At 40.5% G+C, this 11,078-nt stretch overlaps 1 protein-coding gene across 1 annotated transcript; it reads left to right on the top strand.

Moving 5' to 3' along the window:
• On the top strand, positions 1–390 carry LOC133854543 (uncharacterized). The gene has a single exon (XM_062290778.1). The coding sequence runs from the start codon at positions 1–3 to the stop codon at positions 388–390; it is 390 nt and encodes a 129-aa protein (XP_062146762.1).
• The last annotated feature ends 10,688 nt before the right edge of the window (positions 391–11,078 follow it).

Here is an 11,078-nt window from a genome sequence, read left to right on the forward strand (position 1 = left end):
ATGTGGAAATCCTTTGTTACCTCCTTCAACAAACTTTGGTTCGATGAAGTAGAAGAAACTAGGAAACCTGCCCTTAATGCAAAACCCATATACAGAGATGAGTTAGATCAGAAGAATGCATCCAAAAAGAAGGTGGAGAAGAATTCAGAGAAGAAAAGCTATGGTGGCAGTAGTATTGATAAGAAGGAGGTGATGACAGTAAAGGTGAAGATGACAAAGCAAGAAGCAGCTCGAATGTTGTCCAAATGCAAAGGTGGAGGGTTCCTTGACTTCAAGGACGTAGCGCATGAGCTTGTGCTCATACCACCAAATCGTGTTACTGTTGTGTCAGCTGATCAAGCTACAATTGATGGTCAAGTATTGCTTAAGAGCATCCCAGAAGAGCTTTAGAGATGTATTAATCTTTTTTCTTATTCTTACTATTGCAAGCTAGAATTCTCTTTTATTTTCCCTTCTTTTTCCCTGATCTTCAATCTATTCTTTTCTCTTTCAGTAAAAGAACTGATAAAACAATCCATAATACTAGCTATTTCGCTGCTCTCTTGATGATACAATTAATGGACCCTTTCGTCTCCCTTGGTCAAAACATCAGCTAGATAGGAAGTTTTTGACGGTTTATTAAGGCAAATTCCAATATATATATATATATAACATCACTTATATATTCAACCAAGAAGATTGGTCAAGATTTTTATTTTGTTAAATTTAAATGTCAGGTCATTTAACATTTTAAATGAAGCATCAACATGAACTATTAAAATATTAATTAAATAATTAAATTTTCATTTTAGAATATTTACGTGAGTGGAAGTGTTTTTTGTCCACTCAAAAGCTATCCAAGTGCAAAGATGGAGGGTCCCTCGAATTCATGGACGTCGTGTGTGAGCTTGTTACTATCAAAACGTAGCTCAATTTGTTAATGCTTTTTAAATTTTTTATTTGAAAAAAGTATTTTGATGTGATATAAAAATAAAAATAATTTAAAAAATATTTTGTGTTTTAAATTATTTGTTAATATTTTTATTTTGAGAAGAAAAAAAAAAATTAACAGACAAAAATTACTAGCAGTACTTATCCTGATCTTAAGAGCATCCCAAAAGAATTTTAGATGAATTATCATTATTATAATTTATTATTCTTTAGAGGGAATTAAATTTGATGTAGCCGCAAGTGGTTTCCAATTTGAGCCACAACCTACAAGTTATTTTTCTTTTCCTTTTTAATAAGTAAGCCCTAGAGGAAAGGACACGAAGATATTCAAACTAGCTAGCTAGCGACTTTTATTTTTGAAGTATGGTTCAAAGCTAAGCTACGTACCTTTTAAGGTTTGAAAAAATTTCAGTCCTTTTTTGATCAATTTCTAAACGAAAAGTTTTGTTTTAACATCTCTTAATCAAGTAGGTGACGACAAGCTAAGGCCTTATATAGGCTCACATGGTAGTCTACGTAACATTTACTATATTTTACGCTAACTCTAGATTTAAACACATGTATTGCTCTAAACCTTTTTTTCCATTCTGAGACCTTAATAGCCCAAATGGGGAGGACAAAATGAGGTGGTTGACATTGTCGGTGCGGGTGCAGAAGAAGTAACACAGAAGGCGAGTTGTGGGGACAGAGTAGAAGCCCTAGTGCCCTATGGACTACCATATCAGTTTAATAGCTGACATTATAAACGTCATAAGAGTACTACTTTAATTTGTAAATAACTTGTACTCAATGTTGTAATAGTCTTATCAACACCCGTTACAATTCCCAAGTGATTTTCAATTTGAGCTATACCGTACAAGGTTTTTTTTTTTTTTTTTTTTTTTTTAAAGGTAAGTGAAAGGAGATGGACATATTCAACCTAGTGTCTTTTGTTTTTGGAAGTGTGGTTCTAAGCTAAACTACGAACCTTTTAAGGTTTGAAATATTTTATATAGCTAGTGATTTTCTTTGAAATTCAAAGGAAAGTTGTGTTCTAAAGTCACCTGACCAAGCTAGTGGATGACTTTGCATTTGGATTTCGCTTGCTCAAGAATTAGTCAAGAAAATATGTTCACTTAATTTTTTTTTTAATAAGAATAATAATAAAATATCTTGTTAACTGCCTTTCCCAGTACAGATAATTGGTTTGTAGCCATTAAGTTGTCCCAGAAATTCGTGGTCACTAGTGTGTTTTGGAGGATTTATTTTATCGGTTTAAATTTTGTTTTGTTGCATCTAACTAATGTATACATAATTACATGTAATTTAAAATTTTAAATAATGTGAAAATATATTTGCAAATAGAAATAGGATCCTCCATCCACAAGGACCACAACCGGCCCCAAACAACACTCAGAGAAGGTGAATATGTGTTTTCTAATAATTCCAACCAACAAAAATATTGCAACCACACACAATATTGCCAAAATTAAATAAAACAGTAATTATTTACTTGCTACAACCGTTATTAGGTGTCTGTTCAATCAGAGGAACCCAACAACAACAACAAAAAAAAAAAAAAAAAAAAAAAAAAAAAAAAAAAATTCTGTCCGTTCAGCCAAGCACCACCACAGTCCTCCAACCACATCGAAAGTCACTCCATCAGACAGATCTTCCTCCGTTCGTCCCAAATATGCCCAGAAAACCTCCTTCCAACCATCCACGCGCCTCCAGAAGTTCCTGCAGGTTTCTCACGCGCTCCACGCGCCACCTCTCCATTCATCCTCCGCAGTACAGACCAGTTCCGGGATCAGAATCCACCGATCCATCTAACCCTCTCAACCATGCGCGGTATGCATCAACCACGCGCCTCCACGCGCCACCTCTACTTGCTGAGCGTGTCCTCTACGCGCCAAACACGTGTTTGGACAATAGTGCCACACGTGAGGGGGCGTGTTAAGAGTCCCACATTGCCAAGGTATACTTGGGTTGTGGGCTTTATAAACCTTGAGCAAACCTCTTCCCTTAAGGTGCCTTTTGTGGAAGAGTAAGGTTCAATGGACTTTATCATGGTATCAGAGCTTCAGGGCCTTGGACAATGTTGGGCCTTCCCTCCCGTTGTACACGTGTTTGGACAATAGTGCCACACGTGAGGGGGCGTGTTAAGAGTCCCACATTGCCAAGGTATACTTGGGTTGTGGGCTTTATAAACCTTGAGCAAACCTCTTCCCTTAAGGTGCCTTTTGTGGAAGAGTAAGGTTCAATGGACTTTATCATGTTAAGGATACTGATATGATCTCCACTCCGCCAATCAAGTCATTCAGCTGAGAGCTTCAAGCAGCAGATCATGCTGCCAATAATGAGGATCAGACAGCATATAAAGCATCTAAGGAAAGTACAGCACTCTAATGTACAGCCTGTGATATGCTAAGTCCTAGAAGGAAAGTGCAGACAATGCAGAATTTCATACAAGGCAACATTCCATCACACTAATGAAGATATCGCTCAGCTCAATCATTCCCTTTTGTATCTTGTAATTGTTAAACTATTTCCTTTTGTGCCTCTAGCAAGCCTGTATATATATAGGCAACAATACACATTGTAAATCTTAAGTTTTTGAAATAATATTTCAGCTTCTATTTTCAAACTTGGTATCAGAGCCTATTCGGCTAACACCATCTCCTTGATCCAAAACCTTCCTCTCCATTGTTTCAATGGCTTCTGCAAGTTCATCGGCTGCTTCAGCACCCAACTTTGTTGTCCCCAACATCACCTCTTTGGTGACAATTAAACTGGAGGGTCCCAACTACATGAGTTGGACCTCTCAGTTTGTACCAGCTCTGAGCACACATGACCTATTAGGCATTGTTGAAGGCTCAGACATTTGTCCCTCTAAATTTACTGTTGATGCAGAGGGCAAATCAACTTCCACCATCAATCCAGATTTTCTGGTATGGCAGAAGAAGGACCAGTTCGTGCTGGCCTGGCTAAATGCCACCCTTTCTGAAAAAGTGCTGTCCATGGTCTATGGACTCACCACAGCCCAACAGGTGTGGGCACATCTAGCAAAAAGGTTCACTCCAACCTCTCGAACCAGGATCTCTAATCTCAGAAGGCAGCTGCAAACCATCAGTCAAGGCTCCAAGAATTGCACCGATTATCTCCTTACAGCTAAGAACCTTGCTGATAACCTTGCAGCAATTGGCAAAGGTGTGGATGATGAAGATCTTATCTCATATGTCATAGGAGGACTTCACCCTTCCTATCATACATTTGTTACCACTTTCAGCTATGGCAACCGAGACACAACAATCCCATTTGAGGATTTTCAAACAGAATTGCTAAACTATGAGCAACTCCTTGAGGCACATCAGAAACCTCAGCACACTGATGGAGGTCAGTTTGCTTTTCACCTCAATAGACAAAAGTCCAACAATTTTCCAAAGAAGTACCGAGCCCCTCAACATGGTAGGCAATCTCCCAGGAGGCCTCCACCTCCTCAGTATTCCTCCTCACAGCAACCCGCACCTCAGCAGCCCAAGTTTCCTACCACATCTTCCTATGGGAAAGCTCCACATGCCTCTGCACCTTTCTCCCCCAGCACTAAACCTCCTTGTCAAATCTGTGGAAAGCTGAGCCACCAAGCGCTGGATTGTTATCACAGAATGGACTTTGCATTCCAAGGGCGTCACCCACCTGCTCAGCTGGCAGCCATGGCTGCCTATTCCCCTGAAACTGTCGAAGATGAACAACCATGGTATCTGGATAGTGGTGCAAACCACCATGTCACATCTGAACTTGAGAAACTCAGCCTTCAGCAACCTTACCAAGGCAATGACAAGGTGACAGTAGGCAATGGCGGCGGTCTGCAGATAGCCAACACTGGTTCCTCTCTTCTCACTACACCTTCCTCTCAATTTTACCTTCATAAAGTTTTACATTGCCCAAATGCCTCTGCTAATTTATTATCTATACAGAAATTTTGTAGAGATAACAATTGCTATTTTATTCTCACATCCACTCACTTTACCATTAAGGACATGCAGACCAAGGACATTCTACTGCAAGGGCCGAGTGAAGCAGGTCTCTACCCGATTTATCTCAAGCAGCTTCAATCCAATAAAGTCAAGCACCGAGCTGCCTTTCTCTCCTCTTCAGCTTTCCTGTCTCACTTCACTGCCTTCCTTGGAGTCACAGCACCCCTAGACATTTGGCATACCCGATTAGGCCATCCCTCCCAATCTGTCATGAATAAGCTGCTACAGCATGCCCTCATCTCATGTAATGGCTCTCATAAAATTAATAAAATTTGTGATTCTTGTCAAATTGCCAAGAGTAAGAAACTCCCATTTCCTGATTCACACAGAATCTCCACACATCCACTTGAGTTCATTCACTCGGATGTGTGGACTTCTCCCATTTTGTCACTTGGAGGCTGCAAATATTATGTCCTATTTGTTGATGATTATTCTAGGTTCTCTTGGCTCTATCCTTTGAAGCTTAAAAGTGATGTTCTCTCATGCTTTGCCCAATTTAAAATCCTTGTTGAAAATCTGTTTTCCTGTTCCATAAAGCAACTCCAAACCGATAATGGAGGTGAGTATGCTTCCATGGCCTTTAAACATTTCACTGCTACTCATGGCATCTTGCATCGGTTTACTTGTCCATACACCTCCGAACAGAATGGCATATCCGAACGCAAACACAGACACATCACTGAAACAGCACTGTCACTTCTTGCTCAGTCCCACTTAGCTCCTCACTATTGGGTAGATGCATTCCTCACAGCAGTCTACCTCATCAATCGCCTTCCTACTCCTGTGTTACAGCATCAATCTCCTTACTTCAAGCTCCTCCAAAAACAACCAGATTACTCATTCTTGAAGACCTTTGGGTGTGCATGCTACCCTCTCCTCCGACCTTACATCCCTCACAAATTGTCCTTTAGAAGCTCGAAGTGTGTCTTCCTTGGCTACAGCAGTACTCAAAAAGGCTATCGGTGCCTTGACCTTCAAACCAACCGTGTCTACACTTCTCGCCATGTCATCTTTGATGAGAATCAGTTTCCAGCAAAAGAAGTACCTGCCTCCAAGCCCGCTGCAGTGGAAAGTCCTGGTGTTGCTATCTCCATTCCCTCAGGTATCTCTTCTTTCATCTCTCCACCTACTGCTATCTTATCTCCAGATTCTCCCCTGCCCTGCCCGGACTCTCCCCCTGCGTTTGAGGCTTCCTCCCCTGCCCCTCTTCTGTTGGACCCTCTTCCTGATGGTCTCCCTTCTTCCCCAACTGAGCCTAGACCTACCCCTGACACACCTTCCCCTCTTCCCTCATCCAACCCCATTATAGAACCTGCCCCTGCTGACCACCCCTCCCTAGCCGTTGAACTAGCTCCTCATGTTCCCTCGGAGATTCCCACTAGCTCTTCACCTCCTCCACAGCCCCCTACCCGAATGCTCACCCGTTCCCAAACCAATTCCCTCACTCCCAAAACCTTCCCTGACTATAAATTATTTTCCTCCACCAAGTATCCTCTCATGGCCCTAAGCTCTCTCACCCTCCCTGTTGAGCCTCGGACCTATCTCCAGGCAGCCAAACATCCATGTTGGCTTGATGCAATGCAGGCTGAATTCACTGCCTTACTGTCCAACCACACTTGGACCTTGGTTCCTCGACCACTCCATCAGAAAGTTGTCCGCAACAAGTGGGTCTTCAAACTTAAGCAGAAGGCTGATGGCACTATTGACAGGTACAAAGCTCGCCTCGTTGCTAAGGGCTTTGATCAGGAGGCTGGGGTGGACTTTCATGAGACTTTTAGTACGGTTATTAAGCCAGCAACTATTCGGTTAGTCCTGGCTCTTGCAGTTCATTTCAATTGGGTTGTCCATCAACTAGACATCTCCAATGCTTTCCTACATGGCTACCTTGAGGAAGAAGTCTTCATGGAACAACCTAAAGGCTTCGAAGATCCGACATTTCCTGATCATGTGTGTCGCCTCCATAAGTCGATTTATGGCTTGAAACAAGCTCCCCGAGCTTGGTTCATGCGCCTATCCCAAGCTCTGCTGGAACTTGGCTTCTCAAACTCTTTTGTGGACACATCTTTATTTCTGTTTCACCAGCACTCAATACATATTTTTGTTCTAATTTATGTGGATGACATTTTAGTCTCCAGCAACTCTCCTGCTGCTGTTTCAGGTCTCATCAACCATCTACATCGTGACTTTGCTGTCAAAGATTTGGGGCCATTATCCTACTTTCTGGGCATTCAAGCAACTCGGCAGCCCCAATCTCTCTACCTCAATCAAAGCAAGTATGTCACTGACTTGCTGCACCGGACTCACATGGATGGAGCCAAGCCGGCCTCCACACCATGCACCACGGCTGGGAAACTGTCTCGCTTTGATGGGGAACCCCTTGGTGACCCTGCCGAGTACCGTCACATTGTCGGCGCCTTACAATATTGCACTCTTACGCGACCGGATATTGCGTATAGTGTCAACCAACTCTGCCAATTTTTGCACTCGCCCACTACTGTCCACATGGCGGCAGCTAAGCGAGTCTTACGTTATTTAAAGGGTACTCTCAACTTTGGTCTATGCTACACTCGGGGTTCCTTGCGTCTTAATGGATATTGTGACTCGGATTGGGCTGGCAGCCCTGATGATCGAAGGTCTACCACCGGTTATGGCATGTACCTTGGCCCCTGCCTTATTTCTTGGGCTGCCAAGAAGCAATCTGTTGTGGCTAAGTCCAGCACCGAAGCTGAATATAGGTCGATGGCTCTTGCAGTGGCTGAAATGTACTGGCTCCGCATGCTTCTCCAAGAACTTCGGGTTCCTCTACTGCATGTCCCCTGTTTATGGGTTGACAACCTTGGTGCTCTCTCCCTCTCCTCTAATCCCGTGTTCCATGCCCGCACAAAACATATTGAAGTCGATTACCACTTCATCCGTGAGAAGATCTTCAATCGTGACATCCAAGCTCATTATATCTCCACTGCAGCTCAACCATCAGATATCTTCACCAAGGGTCTCTCTAAAGCCCGATTCCTGCTCCTTCGTGGCAAGTTAATGGTCACTTCCCTCCCCATCAACTTGAGGGGGGATGTTAAGGATACTGATATGATCTCCACTCCGCCAATCAAGTCATTCAGCCGAGAGCTTCAAGCAGCAGATCATGCTGCCAATAATGAGGATCAGACAGCATATAAAGCATCTAAGGAAAGTACAGCACTCTAATGTACAGCCTGTGATATGCTAAGTCCTAGAAGGAAAGTGCAGACAATGCAGAATTTCATACAAGGCAACATTCCATCACACTAATGAAGATATCGCTCAGCTCAATCATTCCCTTTTGTATCTTGTAATTGTTAAACTATTTCCTTTTGTGCCTCTAGCAAGCCTGTATATATATAGGCAACAATACACATTGTAAATCTTAAGTTTTTGAAATAATATTTCAGCTTCTATTTTCAAACTGGGTAGTGCTACGTGTCTATTAGTTGCATTAAGGGCGTTGCTTAATTTTTTGCTTAGAAGAGTAATGTTAAATACTACACCTCCATCCTACCAAGTTAATAATATGATAGAGACATAGCGGTTATTTTCTGCAACACACGTTTCTTCGTTCTCTAAATCATTGGCGGGCTTACCCACTTGGCCCATGGAGGCTTGTGGTTTTCGGCCTAGCTCCCTGCCCTAATGGGTCCATTAATTTGGTCGGGTCCTGTCGGGTGGATCCATGAATATCAGAATTCTCTCTTAATGCCCCCACCAGAGAAAAGTCTCCATTGATGTAACACGATGTTGGATGAAAGGAACAAAATTAGAGAAAATGTGACTTTAATTTTTTTTTTTTACCTTCTCCTTTTCTCTGTTAGGTGTGACAATCCTTTGTTTTCATCGTAGCTTTTAGTGCACCTACCTCAATAATTCCAACATCTTGTCTGTCCAAACTCAAGGTTCTTTATGATTAAACTGTCGGGAAAAATAAAAATTAGTCCATGATTTACTGATTTGCATTTAGCCTCATGTGGCATTAAAATAAATTTAAAAGTTTTACGGTATGCTAAAAAAATATTTTACTCTTTACAGTCAAATTTTGTCCACTAACTTAACAATTCCGTTAATGTGACATTGTTTTAAATATGACATGTGTCATAATTTTATTGCCTTGACGTGTCACACTATCGAAATCTGTTAAGACAGTGAATGAAATTTGACTCTAGGGAATAATTATTTTTCATATATTTTTTTTAATTTTTATATCTAATTTCATCTAACCTAATTTATTAAGTTGACACATGTTGAAAATAGATGTTAATTTCATGTGCGTTTTTAATTTTTACATGTATTTTTAACCAAACATGTCAGAACACGTATGTGCTCGATTAAAAATATGTGATAATTACATGCATTTTGAATACATATCAATTTAATAGACTCGGTCAAAAGAAACTTTGTCCAAAAATATTTATGTAGGAGCAAATTTTCTTTAATCAGCAAAATGTTTGGAGTGTTTGATCAAGTATCATTACTTCTTGGAAAAGTTGGAGCAATAAGCTATTGATAAAAACTGTAAAAAAGTAATGCCCTAATCTCTCTCTCTCAAAGACAGATTTTAAGTCTGCCTACAGAAAGAGAATTGGCAGTTTCTTTATGAAAAAATAATAAATAAATTGTTACAAAAATTGATACTTTGGAATGTTCTTTTCTGGTGAGCCATATAAGACGTTGAGATTCCATTTAACTAATCAAAAGCTTAAGTTTATACGAATGAGTTCAACTATGTTATATATATATCAATCACTCACACTTATGACAATTTTTTCAATATGATACTCAAATATTTTTATATTCACATATGTATACTAAATAACCGCCCTTTTACGTGTGAGTCCATCACCATATTAATTGCTACACTTTCTTTGTACGAAAGTTCTTTATCAATCTCATGGGCTTTGTCTAGGATTGATCACTTGTGTGTTACGTGAATTTGTTAGCGCAACACACCTTTGTCCTTGCTTCAAGGACTCTCATTAATTTGTATTTGTGCCATGAACCTTTGCTTCTTACTCCAAAGATCCTATTCGTACCCACATGTTACACTTTTGTTTCTATATATTCTAGAGATTCTTGTTCATACCTATGCCTTTTCACCGTGTCGCACACTATTATTGACTTTGATACCACTTGTGAAGAAAATTGATACATTAAAAGTCTTTTAATGAAGTCATAATATAATATATGACGTTGAAACAACATTCAACCTATACATTTAAGCTCAGCTATATTATATTAGTCCCTCACGTTTTTCACCCACGCGGCCTCGATCGGGACAACGTAATTTCCTGAACAAAAGTATATATAATAAATTAACCGACAAATAAAGGGCTAGCTCCACTAATATATATACAGTATAGTAACACAGTAGACCTTGACTAACAGGCCGATTTTGAAAGATTTTCCATGTCGTGTGTTCGACGCCCATAGTCGATCATCCTTTCAAAATCAACCACTTCATTTCTCTATGCCCAGATTGACACTCCATGCTCTTTGTACCAATCACGTACGTACTATATATCTTCCCCATCTCTACATACCTTCTATAAATTCACACTCCATTTTCTCTTCGTCTTATCACAGTTATACACACCAACACCTCTCTCTCTCTCTCTCTCTCTCTCTCTCTCTCTCTAAATATGTGGAAATCCTTTGTTACCTCCTTTAACAAACTTTGGTTTTATGAAGTAGAAGAAACTAGGACGCCTGCCCTTAATGCAAAACCCATATACAGAGATGAGGTAGATCAGAAGAATGCATCCAAAAAGAATGTGGAGAAGAATTCAGAGAAGAAAAGCTACGGCGGCAGTAGTGTTGATAAAAAGGAGGTGATGAGAGTAAAGGTGAAGATGACAAAGCAAGAAGCAGCTCGAATGTTGTCAAAATGCAAAGATGGAGGGTTCCTTGACTTCAAGGACGTAGCGCATGAGCTTGTGTTCATACCACCAAATCGTGTTACTCTTGTGTCAGCTGAAGCTACAATTAATGGTCAAGTACTGCTTAGGAGCATCCCAGAAGAGCTTTAGAGATGTATTAATCTTTTTTCTTATTCTTACTATTGCTAGCTAGAATTCTCTTTTATTTTCCCTTCTTTTTCCCTGATCTTCA

Source organism: Alnus glutinosa, chromosome 13 (genome assembly GCF_958979055.1).
Source record: "Alnus glutinosa chromosome 13, dhAlnGlut1.1, whole genome shotgun sequence".
NCBI lineage: Eukaryota > Viridiplantae > Streptophyta > Magnoliopsida > Fagales > Betulaceae > Alnus > Alnus glutinosa.